The 16,038-nt window shown below is 43.5% G+C and overlaps 1 protein-coding gene across 1 annotated transcript; it reads right to left on the bottom strand.

Moving 5' to 3' along the window:
• Nucleotides 1-4,486: 4,486 nt before the first annotated feature.
• On the bottom strand, nucleotides 4,487-15,915 carry LOC131203951 (maestro heat-like repeat family member 5). Its single transcript, XM_058194684.1, has 11 exons — nucleotides 15,802-15,915; nucleotides 15,120-15,242; nucleotides 14,431-14,580; nucleotides 13,030-13,149; nucleotides 12,389-12,468; nucleotides 9,763-9,898; nucleotides 8,694-8,789; nucleotides 7,128-7,223; nucleotides 5,699-5,803; nucleotides 4,961-5,096; nucleotides 4,487-4,509 (listed from the first exon to the last, which is right to left on the bottom strand). The coding sequence occupies exons 1-11, from the start codon at nucleotides 15,913-15,915 to the stop codon at nucleotides 4,487-4,489; spliced, it is 1,179 nt and encodes a 392-aa protein (XP_058050667.1).
• Nucleotides 15,916-16,038: the final 123 nt, after the last annotated feature.

Here is a 16,038-nt window from a genome sequence, read left to right as displayed (position 1 = left end):
TCCCTGGCACTTCTGCGCAGATGAAAAAATAGATTGGGGGAAAAAATCACATTCTTTCCCCATTTCCTTCTTTTTTAAAAGTTTTTATGTTTTTTCAGACACACAAACATACAATACATATCTTCTGAATAGAGTATTGACCGAGTCAAAATTCATGCAGCTTGTTTTCTCCATATTTACTATATAGACTCCAATTTCTGCCAAATATTCTACTTTCCCCCTTTTATCTTTTATTTGTATTTTTTATAAAACATATAATCAATATTACCATCTGCCCTCACCTCCTTATCTCCACCTATTTCAAATTATTCTCTTCATTTCTCTCTTTATCATATATATTTTTCATACTTTTTTAATCTATTGAAACCCTTTACTTTAAACACAATCATTCAATCATTTCCTTCTTCACAATTATTTCTTTAGTATCAATTTTTCCCAAAGTTGGACCCATATCTTACTATTTTATCCATTATTTTACCTTTTTAAGCATATATTTCTTGATATTTATTTTATATCATTTTATCTAAAAATTTAATCATTAAAACTAATTTCCATTCTTTTTTATCATTCAAATTTTACAGTCCCAGGATTCATACAATTCTTTTACATTTTCAAGATTACAAAATATACTTCATCTTTCAGATAATATAATCATCAATATTACTTCTATCACAATTATTTATCAGACGATTATTATACTTGTATACAGTTACCCTTCTAAGTAAATCATTTTATATCAAATCAGTTATATTGTCATTTAAGTTCAATTTTAACAATCCCAATATTTTTAATTTTATTCATTTCATTTAAATTTCAATCTTTTAATCTCTTCTATCATTTTATTCCAAATCTATTCCATCTTAATCAGAAACAATTCAACTCTTCAGATTTGTTTTTATGCTTCATTTTGGATAATTTAATTTTTATAGTCCCACTGTAAAATTTTGTTTGTTTCAATTTCATTTACCAAATCTCCTCTTCTTCAAATAGTATAATTACCAATATTAATCTTAATACCATTCTTAATACAATTATCACTTTATCTACATTTCATATTACCCTTCTTCCTATCTGTTGATTATTCCCTTGTCCATTTTCTCCTGGTCCATCTATAATATACCACCCATTTTCTTTCTTCTCTTTTTCTTCTTTTTATAGTTCTCTTCTGGTCTATTCCCTTTTTCTCCTCTTACCTTCCTTGTTTCCCCATTGTTTTCCCAATGCAATCATTCCATTTTTCCCCTCTGAATTTTTTTATTTTTCACATTTTTAATCCCACTTCTCGCCTAGATTGCCCTTTGTTCTCAGCTAATCTATTCCCTTTTTTTCCTCTCTGCTTCTTTTTGACCTTTCTATTTTTTTCGCTGTTAATCCCAGTGTAATCATTAAAACTGTTATTCACTCTCTTTTTTTCCCCATTGCTATTCCCAATGCAATCATTTAATTTTTCATCAGTGTTTTTATCTTCAGGATTATTTTCTTGCTTCTCTTTAATATCTTGTTCATTCCGTTGAATATGGTCTGGAAACAGTCTTGATTTTGTTCTGTCCGCATCAAACGATAAACGTACCATTTTAACCATCTCAGTTAGTTCTTGCCACATTTTAACGTTAGTTGCTTTTTAAGTCCAATTTAAAGTTTATTGTTTTCCTCCTCTTGTATTATCAACGTTCAGTTCTTGAGAAGACAAACAAACCCTCCTTACAAATTCTCACGGCTCATTCCTCAAGGACACAGTAAATTTCCCATATTTAAAATGTTCAATGTAGTATTTTTTTTTCTGCCAGTAGAAGGCTCTCTAGAATCCACAAGTTCCAAATCAACAATGAAATGATATATCCAGTTTTGTGTATTAAGTCCAATTAACTTTCTTTCTTCCTCTTTCAAGTTTTTTTATATTTCCAATTTCCAACTTTACATTCCAGTTGAGAGTCAATTTAAAATCTTTGACAGGGCTACCTATTGTAAGTTTTTCTTTATTCTTTAACCTTCCTTTAAGGTTCAAAATTTTTCTTGCAGTTTATATCCAATCCTGTTTCAAAAATATTTTCTTTGGGGTTTCTTTTTCTTATAATAAATTTAGTCTCTCCAAATTCACCATCCACATTTAAAATTTAAACATCAAACTCCTCAGAATTCAAATCAACTGCACAGCCAACCAGCGACTGCAATGGGCCTAAACCAACCAACCGCAACCTCCCCCCAATTAGCACACGACCTCCCCAATACAAGACCCACCACAAGACCTTCATCAACCAACCCACAAGCTCAGAGAACCAACCTCCACCCTCATCCTCCACCCGAGCTACAGGTATTCGCCCCTATTGCAAATGATTGAGAATCTGTGTAGGATCTAAGAAAGTAGGAGGCACATCTCCTTGACGATCATAGGCAGCTAGAGCAAAAGAGAGATCAGAGGGATGAGACCGGCGGCAACCGTCATAGTATGGAACAAGTTTGCTAAGCATCTGAATTTTATCTCGTGACCCTGGGTGCCAACATTTTTATTTATTTATTTATTTAACCCCACCTTAATTATTCTTACGAATAATTCGAAGCGGAGAACATATCCATCACATACCTTCTCCCTCCTCTTTCCCCCACAACAACAACCCTGTGCAGTGAGTTGGGCTGAGAGAGAGAGAGAGACTGGCCCAAAATCACCCATGTGGCTTTCATGGCTAAGACAGGACTTGAATTTATCTTGCTTTCTAGCCTGGTGCCTTAACCACTGCCAAACTGGCTCTCCAAATGTTAGTTTTCATGAAAACAATAGGGCTATTCTGTTTTGCCCTTATCTTCTTTCGGGAAGGGTTGACCACCTTTCTCAATAGCCCTCAGCTCAGCTGGTGGTCTCCCATCCAGCCCCAGCCTTCTTAAAACCAGCTGAAGTGTTGTCACTAAGCCAACAAGGTCTCACCCATTCTAATCTTTGTATTCTACAAAATCTCTAGATCCCGTCTGCTCCAAACCCTACAATTTTCTTACCTCCTCCATTTCCATCCCACATTCCTCCAAGAATGAACTCAGCATTAGTCCTGCAGTGTATGACATGTTCTTGTCCTGGTGTGTCAGGACCTCCAGGGCTTTGAAAATCACCTCTGTTGATTGGGATGGGCCAAGATGTTCACCAAAGGCCTATGGGAAAGAAAAAAAGGAGACCATGCAGAGATGCATCAGAGTTTTGACTCCCTCCTTCTCTCAACAAGCCAGAGACTTTGACCCAGATTTGGGCACAGCACCCCATGTAGAGAGGCAGGCCTTATTCCATGTCACCCATCAGGTGAAGTTAGGATGTGGATGAAAGAAGCCAACATGGCAGCTGCAATCGCCTGCTCCTAGACATTGTGGGGGATGGATATCCACCCTCCTGCCTTTGGAGCATGCCGTCCCCACTCTGATATTGACTTTTTTGAGTTTCTCCACTCAAGAGGAGGAGAGAAAGGAAGATCAACAAGGAGCCAGGCAAATTGCTGCACTAAAACATACCTTAGCCATTTTGGAGATGTTATTATAAAATATTGTTGGGCCCGAAATGAAGAAGTCCTCCCTCAGCCAACGAACGATATTCCCCTTCTTGTTCTTGGGTTTCTGGTCCATTTCTTTGGCTTTTGTGGGAGGAAAACAAGAGAAGGTCACATTTTGACATTCGGAACTTCTGAATATCCTTCGTCTGACGGCCAGTTTAGTCGTTCCAATAGAAGAGCCCTGTAGCTCTGGGCTGACCTGAGGGGTCCCTGGTGCTCTCTGGGCTTGGTGGTTTTCTTGCAGATGTTTCATTGCCCAAGTAGGAAACATCATCAGTAATGATGACCATCAACCCTGACAGGGCAAAACTCTTGTATAGAAACCCAGAGAAAAGCTCCCTCCCTTCTAGAACTGAGGACATTGCCTAGTTGGGTCATGAAACATTCACAAGAAAACAACAAAGCTCAGAGAGCGCCAAGGACTCCGCAGGCCTCCTCCTCCTCCTCCTCCTCCCTCCCTCCCTCTTTCTCTCCTCTCTCTCTTCTTCTCCTTTTTCTCCTCCCTCTCCATCGCCCTCTCACTCTTTCCTCCTCCCCTCTTCCTCTCCATCTCTCTCTTTCCCTCTTTCCCTGCCCCCTCCTCCTCCTCTTATCTGCAACCTCACTCCCTCATAGCACTGATGATGTTACCTAGCTGGGTCATGAAACATCTGCAAGCAATAAGCCAACCTCAGAGAGCACTAAGAACCTCACCCAGCTCTCATTACCTGGCACCATCATCAGGCCGTGTGTATGTGTGTTTGTGGTGCATACTGGAGGTGGGTTTCAGCAGGTTCTGACCACTTCTGGAGAACCGGCAGCGGAAAATTTGAATAGTTCAGGGAACCGGTAGTAAAAATTCTGACTGGCCCCGCCCCCATCTATTCTCTGCCTCCCAAGCTGATCAGGAGGGAATGGGGATTTTTGCAGTAACCTTCCCCTGGAGTGGGTGGGAATGGAGATTTTGAAGTACCCCTTTCCTAAGTTAACACATTAGGTGGGACTGTAAATGGAAGGAAAAAATAGGGTTACATAAGAGAGAATGAATGAATGGCTGAATGGCTGAATGAAGGAATGAACACTCATAAGCCCTCTTTAACTCTTTCCTTAACCCGTATCTTTGTTAAGCCATTTTCTGGCTTCCTGCAATACATCCAGATTCCAGCCCTCCAATGACTAAAAGGTGACTTTGCAAAACACGCTAAGACCCGATCCATGTGCCAAGGCTGGCTGATTGCAGCTGCTTAGCCTACCTGGCCCACTTAACGTAAGAAACTTAGTCTTCAAATGACCCCTGGCCCTGAGAAGTGCCAATATCAACTGAAAATTCCAGGCATCTCTGCCCAGCCCAATGACCGGGGTCCTGGTCACGCCACAGGCTGTGCCACCCAGCGCTCTCCTGGGCAGTGAACATCCCTGGGCTCCTTGCAACCCTTGGAGTCCAACTTTCTCACCCATTTTGCTCATGAGGAGGTGGTGGAGGTAGTAGGCAGCCTCTGCGGACGTCTGGCCAACTTCTTTGCTGGTATCGCCAATGTGCAGGGCCAGCAAAGCCACCAGCCGTCCCAGCAAAAAAAACTCAGCTGTGATCTAATGAAAGGAAGAAAAAAGGAGGGGAAAGATGAGAAGGGGCGTGGCTCATGAAGGTTTCAGCCAGCTGAAATCAGAGAATATGAACCATAGCACCATAGAATCTTAGAATCATACATTTTAGAATTCTAGAATCACAGAATCTTAGAAACATAGAATCTTAGAATTTTAGAATCAGAATTATCGAATATTTGAACCTTAGACTCCTAGAATCTTAGAATCAAAATCCTAGAATCTTTGAATCAATGACTCCTTGAATCATAAAATCTTTGAATGACAGAATCATAATCACAGAATTATAGAATCTTTGAATCCTAATCTTTGAGTCTTCAAATCTTTGAATCATAGAATCTGTGAACCATAGTACCTTAGAATTATAGAATTTTAGAATCACAGAATAATAGAACTTTAGAATCAAAGAACCACAGTTGCTGGAAGGGGCTGTGCAGGTCTTCTCCTCCAGCCACTTGCTCATGCAGGACTCCTTGTATCCTCCTGGTCACATCTCAAAGGTGCTTTTTCCAAAAGGCAACTGGACTTTCTTGGGGTTGTTTTCTTTCCTCTTTGAAAATTTCTCATTCTCATCCCAAATGGTGACTTACGTCAAAATTTACATTTTCTGAAACAAACTTCAGGAGGTGCCTGGTGCTCTTAAGGGCCCTCTTTTTCTCATGACTCTTGGAAGATTCAATCCAGGGATTCGTGTGCTGCCAGGAGAAACAAAGGAGAAGGAGGAAAGGAAGAATTTGTGATTCACACTTGGAAGAGCCGCAGAATTTGCCAGGATTGGGGAGAAACTCTAAGAAACTAAACAAATTTGAGACATTGATCAATTTAGGTCTATTCCAGATTCAAAACTAGAGTAGGAATGGAAGATTTCTGGAATACAGCTAGTCTTACAACAGTTCATCTAGAGCCGTGGTGGCACAGTGGTTAGACTGCAGTTTGGCAAGCTAATTCTGCCAACTGTCAGCAGTACGGCAGTTCAATCCTGACCAGCTCAAGGTTGACTCAGCCTTCCGGGTCCTCATTTAGAGAGGGCTGCAAAGCACGGTGAAGTGGTATGTAAGTCTAAGTGCTATTGGTATTTAGTGACTCTTCAAAGTTACAATGGCAGTGAAAAAGGGATTTACGACAATTCTTCACACTTACGACCGTTGCAGCATCCCCATGGTCAAGTGATCAAAATTTGAACACTAGGCAAATCCTCATCTTTATGACAGTTGTACTATCCCAGGTTGTGGGATCACCTTTTGTGACCATCTGACAAACTGTTCGGTGCCAATGTAAGTTTGAACGCTCACTAAATGAATGGTTGTAAGTTGTTGACTTCCTGTATAGGTAGTCCTCGACTTACGACCAGAATTTGGGGTGCTTAGCAAGGTGGACCTTAAGCAACTTGTGACTGGCTTTATGACCTCTTTTTGCCAGGGTTGAACGAATCCCTGCGGTCCTTAAGTGAATAATGCGGTCATTAGCTAAATCTCGCTTTCCCCGTAGACTTTGGCTTGTCGGAAGGCAGTTGGGCAGTTCACCAATGGCAATCAGGTGAGCCCCATGATGCTGCAACCATCACAAGTACAGTTAGTCCTCGACCTACGACCACAAATGAGTCCAAAATTTCTGTTGCTAAGATGAATCCCATCGGCATTGACAAAATCTGCATTGGTCTATTGCAGAAGGCAGCTTTACTTGGAACAGCTGCCAGAGTCTAGGACACGAATCTCAGAGAAATAGTGGAATAGACTCATTAATGAAAAGATGCCAGAGGAGGGACAAAACAAAACTTAAAATCATTTTTAACTACTTAAATTAATTAAATTGAATTGTTGAATTCTCCCACAGCAAGTTGTCCGGTGGCCGTGATGAGTTGTAGCATTCGGCAGCTGCGATGATACCTTTCCCATCTAACAGCCACATTTGCCTATCCCAGCTCCTTGGGAGGGACTCAACAGCTGGACAGAATCACCAAATCCAGCCTAAACACCTGGCTGACCGTGCGAACAACCCCAAGAAAGAATCACTCTTTACCATCAAGATATCCTGCAGGGCATCCAGATTGGGAGCCTCGGACAGCAAGCTGGTGAGCATGGTGTTGCAGGCGTTCACTGTCTGGTGATAAAAATCCTAAAAAAGAAAAAGAATATCTGAAGGAAGAAGTGGCGTAAAGGAAGGAACAGCGCCTAAAAGAGGAAGAAATCCAGGGGCAAGGAACTTACGGCCCTTTTAGTACGACTGGGGGACTGCAACTCCCAGCAATCCTTAGCCAGTCGTGGACTTCTGGGAGTTGAAGTCCACAAGTCTGCAGGAAACAGAGTGGCCCACCTTGCAGGGCTGATTTTTCTTCCAGAGTTGGAGGAAATGCTTTCTCGTCTGAACACGAGGAAGAAAAGGACTTCCTTCCTGTTATATTTCAGAAAAGAACGACTAAAAGGTTGAACGTCTTCCTTAACAGTTCTGGAATATTCAAATACAGGCAGTCCTCAACTTACAACCACAATTGAGCCCAAAATTTCCATTGCTAAGCGAGACATTAGTGAAGTGAATTTTGCCCTCGTTTTACGACCTTTCTTGCCACCGTGGTTAAGCAGATCACTGTGGTTGTTAAATTAATCCATGGTTCTTAAGTGAATCTGGCTTCCCCATTGACTGGTGCGACCGTCGTAAATCTGAACCGGTTTCTAAGTGTCTGAATTCTGAGGGTTCTCTGAGACTAGGAATCAAAGCTGGTGCATGCAGCACATGGTTGTTCTGCCCCACCGTGGTCCTTCTTTTTTGGGGGGGCAAAGGGGGGAGGTGGGAATTGGTCTTGAGAAGACACTTCAAGCAGAATGTAAAAGAGAAGTGGAGGAAGAGAGAAAAGATGGTCAGGAAAACCCTATGGAGATGTTTAGGACTTAAAAATAGGTAGTCCTCGACTTACGACCAGAATTTGGGGTGCTTAGCAAGGTGGACCTTAAGCAACTTGTGACTGGCTTTATGACCTCTTTTTGCCAGGGTTGAACCAATCCCTGCGGTCCTTAAGTGAATAATGCGGTCATTAGCCAAATCTCGTTTTCCCTGTAGACTTTGGCTTGTCGGAAGCCAGTTGGGCAGTTCACCAATGGCAATCAGGTGAGCCCCATGATGCTGCAACCATCACAAGTACAGTTACTCCTCGACCTACGACCACAAATGAGTCCAAAATTTCTGTTGCTAAGATGAATCCCATCGGCATTGACAAAATCTGCATTGGTCTATTGCAGAAGGCAGCTTTACTTGGAACAGCTGCCAGAGTCTAGGACACGAATCTCAGAGAAATAGTGGAATAGACTCATTAATGAAAAGATGCCAGAGGAGGGACAAAACAAAACTTAAAATCATTTTTAACTACTTAAATTAATTAAATTGAATTGTTGAATTCTCCCACAGCAAGTTGTCCGGTGGCCGTGATGAGTTGTAGCATTCGGCAGCTGCGATGATACCTTTCCCATCTAACAGCCACATTTGCCTATCCCAGCTCCTTGGGAGGGACTCAACAGCTGGACAGAATCACCAAATCCAGCCTAAACACCTGGCTGACCGTGCGAACAACCCCAAGAAAGAATCACTCTTTACCATCAAGATATCCTGCAGGGCATCCAGATTGGGAGCCTCGGACAGCAAGCTGGTGAGCATGGTGTTGCAGGCGTTCACTGTCTGGTGATAAAAATCCTAAAAAAGAAAAAGAATATCTGAAGGAAGAAGTGGCGTAAAGGAAGGAACAGCGCCTAAAAGAGGAAGAAATCCAGGGGCAAGGAACTTACGGCCCTTTTAGTACGACTGGGGGACTGCAACTCCCAGCAATCCTTAGCCAGTCATGGACTTCTGGGAGTTGAAGTCCACAAGTCTGCAGGAAACAGAGTGGCCCACCTAGCAGGACTGATTTTTCTCCCAGAGTTTGGGGTAATGCTTTCTTGTCTGAACACGAGGAAGAAAAGGACTTCCTTCCTGTTATATTTCAGAAAAGAACGACTAAAAGGTTGAATGTCTTCCTTAACAGTTCTGGAATATTCAAATACAGGCAGTCCTCAACTTACAACCACAATTGAGCCCAAAATTTCCATTGCTAAGCGAGACATTAGTGAAGTGAATTTTGCCCTCGTTTTACGACCTTTCTTGCCACCGTGGTTAAGCAGATCACTGTGGTTGTTAAATTAATCCATGGTTCTTAAGTGAATCTGGCTTCCCCATTGACTGGTGCGACCGTCGTAAATCTGAACCGGTTTCTAAGTGTCTGAATTCTGAGGGTTCTCTGAGACTAGGAATAATAGCTAGTGCATGCAGAACATGGTTGTTCTGCCCCACCGTGGTCCTTCTTTTTTGGGGGGGCAAAGGGGGGAGGTGGGAATTGGTCTTGAGAAGACACTTCAAGCAGAATGTAAAAGAGAAGTGGAGGAAGAGAGAAAAGATGGTCAGGAAAACCCTATGGAGATGTTTAGGACTTAAAAATAGGTAGTCCTATGATCCAGAAACGTAGAATGAGAAGTGGATGCATACTTTCAAGACCAAAGATGAACGGACAGGCCAAAATGCCATTGGGCTCGATGGATGGATCCAGAGTTTTTGAGGAGATCTTGAATCACGTTTACCACATCCTTGTTTCCAGGTGGATCTCATATGGCTTTGCTCCATCTGGACTGCTCACCTGAGTTTGAGTTGATTGGGCTGGGCTGCTTGCTTGCAGTGTGGTCATCTTCAAAGGTGGCAAGGAAAACACCTTCTCGATGCTTTTACTTGCCACTTTTGCCCTCATCTCCGAGTTCAAGGGAGGCTTCATACGGCTGATGAAAGACAAGAAAAGAGGAGGGATGAGGTGAGAAGATCACAGGCTCATTGGGTTAAAAGGGACATTCTACTCCAACCCTTGCTTGATGGTCTTTAAACCATCCCAGTCATATGGTTGTCCACTCTTTTCTTGAAAACCTCAAGTGATGGAGCCCCACAAACTTCTAGAGGAAAACCATTCCACTGATTGATTGTTCTTGGTGTCAGGAAGTTTTTTCTGGATCTCTCTTTGATAAGCTTCCACACACCATTTCTTAGCTTGCTCTCAGGTACTTTGGAGAGGAGGTTGACCCCCTCCTCTCTGTGAGAGTCCCTCAAATTTCAGAACTCTGCTATTATGTCTGCAACAACAGATGTTCATCAACTGTTTGAGCCTCCAGTTCCTTCATCATCTTGGTTGATCTTCTCTAAACTCTTTCTAGAGTCTCAACATCTTTTTTATATCGTGATGACCAAACCTGGATACAGGATCTCTCTCCCTCTTTCTCTTTCTCTCTCATCCATCAACTATCTAATCTACTAGACCAGATCACCAGAAACACTCCCACCAACACTGACAAGGCAAGCCATGAATTTGAATTTCAAGTGAGAGCAAACCCTGCTTCCTTCTAGCCCTGATGATGTTTCCTAGTTGGGTCATGAAATGTCTGCAAGAAAACCACCCTGCTGAAAGAAAACCAAGGACCCCACACATCTAAACAAGCGTGCTCACCTCCTTTCCTAGATCTGAACTGCCCAGATTGCCAGCATGCAAATTCTTCACCCTTCCAAATTCTGGGGCTGACCTGCTAACTCAATGCATGCTCTACAGCAGGGATATCAAACTCAAGGCCCCTGGGATGGATGCAGCCCACGATGTGGTCGGATCTGGCCCGTGGAGCCATCCTGGTCTACCCAATGCAAAGAGGAAAGATCGGGCCAGCATGGCTTCCGACCAGTCTACTCAATGCGAAGAGGAAACATGCCAGCAGTTTGGCGAATGGCGTCAATCTGGCCACGCCCATCCAGTTGTCCACACCTACCCAGTCAGCCAGATCCACTCATTCGGCAACCCCTGCCTGCCCACTCCCGAGGTCAGCCACAGCCTTGATGCAGCCCTCAATGAAATTGAATTTCACACCCCTGCTTTAGAGCATGGGGACTTGGCATGGAAATTTCATCACTGGGTCAAACTGAGTCTTCGGAGAAGGCGGTATAAAATGTGAACAATAAATAAATTCCAAGTTCCTACCGAGCTGGTGAGAAGATCACAGGCTCATTGGGTCAAAAGGGACATTCTACTCCAACCCTTGCTTGATGGTCTTTAAACCATCCCAGTCATATGGTTGTCCACTCTTTTCTTGAAAACCTCAAGTGATGGAGCCCCACAAACTTCTAGAGGAAAACCATTCCACTGATTGATTGTTCTTGGTGTCAGGAAGTTTCTCCTGGATCTCTCTTTGATAAGCTTCCACACACCATTTCTTAGCTTGCTCTCAGGTACTTTGGAGGAGGTTGACCTCCTCTCTGTGAGAGCCCCTCAAATTTCAGAACTCTGCTATTATGTCTGCAACAACAGATGTTCATCATCTGTTTGAGCCTCCAGTTCCTTCATCATATTGGTTGCTCTTCTCTAAACTCTTTCTAGAGTCTCAACATCTTTTTTATATCGTGATGACCAAACCTGGATACAGGATCTCTCTCCCTCTCTTTCTCTTTCTCTCTCATCCATCAACTATCTAATCTACTAGACCAGATCACCAGAAACACTCCCACCAACACTGACAAGGCAAGCCATGAATTTGAATTTCAAGTGAGAGCAAACCCTGCTTCCTTCTAGCCCTGATGATGTTTCCTAGTTGGGTCATGAAATGTCTGCAAGAAAACCACCCTGCTGAAAGAAAACCAAGGACCCCACACATCTAAACAAGCATGCTCACCTCCTTTCCTAGATCTGAACTGCCCAGATTGCCCGCATGCAAATTCTTCACCCTTCCAAATTCTGGGGCTGACCTGCTAACTCAATGCATGCTCTACAGCAGGGATATCAAACTCAAGGCCCCTGGGATGGATGCAGCCCACGATGTGGTCGGATCTGGCCCGTGGAGCCATCCTGGTCTACCCAATGCAAAGAGGAAAGATCGGGCCAGCATGGCTTCCGACCAGTCTACTCAATGCGAAGAGGAAACATGCCAGCAGTTTGGCGAGTGGCGTCAATCTGGCCACGCCCATCCAGTTGTCCACACCTACCCAGTCAGCCAGATCCACTCATTCGGCAACCCCTGCTTGCCCACTCCCGAGGTCAGCCACAGCCTTGATGCAGCCCTCAATGAAATTGAATTTCACACCCCTGCTTTAGAGCATGGGGACTTGGCATGGAAATTTCATCACTGGGTCAAACTGAGTCTTCGGAGAAGGGCGGTATAAAAATGTGAACAATAAATAAATAAATAAATTCCAAGTTCCTACCGAGCTGGTGAGAAGATGAGGGCAGATCAGGTACATACCTCATGCAGGTGATGGTGACGATTGCTTTATGGAGAATGACGACAGACAGGGCTCTTGCGGGATGCTCTTCAATGGCTTCCTGAAAGGAGAAGGAAATACACCTAAGAAAGCTCCTGAGATATGGTCACCATCCAGCTGCCCCTATTCCCATCCCTATGCTTTTTCTGGTTGCACAGGAAGTCCACAACTTACAACTGGTCGCTTAGCCACCATTTAAACTTATGATGGATCTCTCCAGGGCTACTTATGACCCAGATGCAAAGTTCCGAGAGGCGTCCCTTCCTCAGCAAACATGTGACCATACTTTGGTCACTAGGCAACCAGTTTGCATTTATGATAGTTTGCAGTGTCCCGTGACCATGATTTAAGTCAGGGAAGGGCAACTGTGGCCTCTTTATGACCTATATAAAATTGGGAAGCCAGATTCACTTAACCACCGTGTGAATAATTTAATGAAAATGATTCATCTAATAACGGTGGCAAGACAGGTCATACAATAAGCAGAATTCACTTAACAAATGTCCCACTTAGCAACAGAAATATTTTGGACTCAATTGATTGGTATTCAGTTTGATTCCAATTCACTTTTAAAAATAAATAGCCGCACGAGCACCCGCCTCCCCTCCCTCTCCCCACTTACAATGATGTTCATGACCAATTCCTGTTTACGTGGTAAATAGATGTCTTGCCTCTTGCTGTAGGCAACAGCTTTCGTGATCATGATAATTGACCTCATGAACGCAGTCTTCAGCCCTTCGTCCTGGGAAACACAAGTGGGAATGCGGGGTGGGGAGTGGGGGAGTCAGAAACACCAATAGGAAGGACTTCTGGTTGAAATTCTAGCTCTCCCTGTCGGGGGCTTCATTCGAAGCCATAGCCACCCTGTAGGGGTAGTGAAGCAAAGGGGGACCACCTTGCAGGTTGAGGGGAGCCACATCTCCCATTCCTGACTTGGAACACACACACCCCCATCCGAAGTCTAGGAGCAGCGGGAGTCAAAAACCTCTCCCATGAAGCCAGAAACCATTGTTTGTGAGAAGAGAAATGGTGAACGGTGTGTTGTCTGGGTGAGAAGATTTATTGCTTAAGCTTGACCCCACTCCTACCCCCGAAAAGAAAAATTCAAGAGGAAAACATTTTAGAACAATTTTTTACAGCGGTGTGCAATTATCATGAAAAAACATGTTGGAAATTTAAAAAGTAAATATTAGTTTAAAAAGAAAATTAAGTTGAAAATTGTATCCTCAAAACAAAAGGTGTGATATTAAGAAGGCATATGAAGATGCTGGAACTATAACCCCACCTTTTCTTCAAATAATTTGTTTTAAGTATTGGATTTATACGTTAAAACAAACAAGATAAATAAATCGGACTTGTCAAAATAAAAGCAGAGAGGCAGAAAGTGAAAGAAAGAAAGACAGTGAGTTCTAATCCCACTTTAGGATGAAAACCAGCTGAGAGACTTTGGGCCAATCACCAGGAGACTTTGAGTTCTAGTCCTGCCTTAGGCACAAAGGCCAACTGTCTTTCATCCAATCACTAAGAGACTGTGAGTTCTAGTCCCACCTTAGGATGAAAGCCAGCTGAGAGACTTTGGGCCAATCACCAGGAAATGGTGAGTCCTAGTCCTAAGGCACAAAGGCCAACTGTCTTTCATCCAATCACTAGGAGACTGTGAGTTCTAGTCCCGCCTTAGGATGAAAGCCAGCTGAGAGACTTTGGGCCAATCACCAGGAGATGATGAGTTCTAGTTCCGCCTTAGGCATGAGACCAGCTGGGTGAGTTGACTCACACAATATCACAGAGTTGTTGGATGGAAAGGAAGAAAGAGTATAAGGCACATGCACTGCCTTGAGTATAATAAATGTAGCATGACCATAGATCCTCCTCCTCCTCCTCCTCCTTCTTCCCCTCTCCCATAACATGCTAGTTGGGTCATGAAATGTCTGTAAGAAAGCAACCAAGCTAAGGACTCCAGATTATAATGGTTCTTGTAATTAAACTCAGCATTAAGAGAAGTATAGGGTGGAAACCAGCCTACCTTGTTCATGGTGCCATACTGCCCAAGAATTTCAGAGACAATGTTGTCCAGGAGAGGCACCATCTCGTTTGCTTGGGCTCCGAGGACTGCTTGGCCATAACACAATATTAACGTTGTCCGAATCCATCTTTCAGAGAGAGTCTGTAAGTCCTGTCAGTACAAAGACGAGACGGTTAAACTATTTCCCAAGGCGCCAGGAGACAAGAGAAGAAGCAATGGATGGAAACTGATGGAGCTTCTTAGTCACCCAAGTCATGGTTGTCCCAAAGGTGCTTTTTCCAAAGGAAACTGGACTTTGTTTTTCCTTGAAGAGGTTTCACTTCTCATCCAAGAAGCTTCTTCAGTTCTGATTTTGATCAATACAGAAGAAGCTTTTTGGATGAGAAGCAAAATGTCTTCAGGAAAAGCAAAATCCAGGCCTTTTGAAAAAGCACCTTTGGACTATTTGAGATGTTTGTTGGGGCTACTCATCATCTTCTCTAGCCTTATAAAATAGTTCTCCAGGAGATGGAGATGGAGAATTTCCAGCACCACCTACATCTCAGGTCTTTGAGATCTATGACCAATCTGAGAAGTCCAGACAGCCTGGTGCATAAGTCCTTCTAACCACGTTGGACTTTCCTTCCCAGAATCCCCCAGTCTCCTTCTGTACTGAGTCTCAGACCTTGCAACACCATCCCTGGTCTTACCTCAGTCGGGGCTTTAAGTTCAGAAGGTGACTTTGGCTGACGGAAGTGACCAGCCTCCTCCAGGACCTCTAAAATTTGTGGCAGGTGACAATAGGCAACGATGTTTATGCTTTCTGAGATTCCCTAAGCAAAGCAATGTTTGTGAATTAGGACATGTGCACATTTCCTTTTTCTTTATCTTCTGCTTTCTCCTTCCCTTCTGCACCTCTTCTTGCTCCTCCTCCTCTCTGCAAATCCCAGGCCCATCTAGCACTGATGAAATTACCTAGCTGGCTAATGAAATGTCTGCAACAAAACAACCAAGCACAGAGACCACCAAGGGCCCCACAGTCCTCCTCCTCCTCCACCACCTCCTCCTCCTCCTCCTCCTCTTCCCTGTAACCCCCATTATCTTCTAGCACTGATGATGTTACCTACTTGAGTAATGAAACATCTACAAGAAAACAATCAAGTTAAGAGAGCACCAAAGACCCCACAATTCTCCTCCTCCTCCTCCTCCTTCTCCTCCTCCTCCTCCTCCTCCCTTCACCTCCACTCTGCAAAATCTGTTCCCTTCTAGCACTGATGACATGACCTAGTTGGGTCACTAAACGTCTGCAAGAAAACATCCAAGCTCAGAGAGCACTAAGGACCCCACAAAGATAGAAGTCTCAGCCCCCGCAGGCATCCCACTCCCACTCACCTCTCTGTCTTTTTCCTCCTGCAGTGAAAAACTTAGCAGTTTTCTGAGCTGCTCCCTAACCAACTCTTTCTGCCTTGATTTTTGCAGCTTCACCCCGTAGTATTTATACAGCATAATCTGAAGGTGGGAAAAAGAGTCTGTGAGTCCTAGGGAGCTCCACCAATTGGCCAGGAAAAGGAAATATTGGATAAATTATAATCAAAAATGGACTCCCTGCGGTCAAGCACAGGGAAAGTG

Source organism: Ahaetulla prasina, chromosome 9 (genome assembly GCF_028640845.1).
Source record: "Ahaetulla prasina isolate Xishuangbanna chromosome 9, ASM2864084v1, whole genome shotgun sequence".
NCBI lineage: Eukaryota > Metazoa > Chordata > Lepidosauria > Squamata > Colubridae > Ahaetulla > Ahaetulla prasina.
This window is presented reverse-complemented; position numbering and strand designations above follow the sequence as displayed.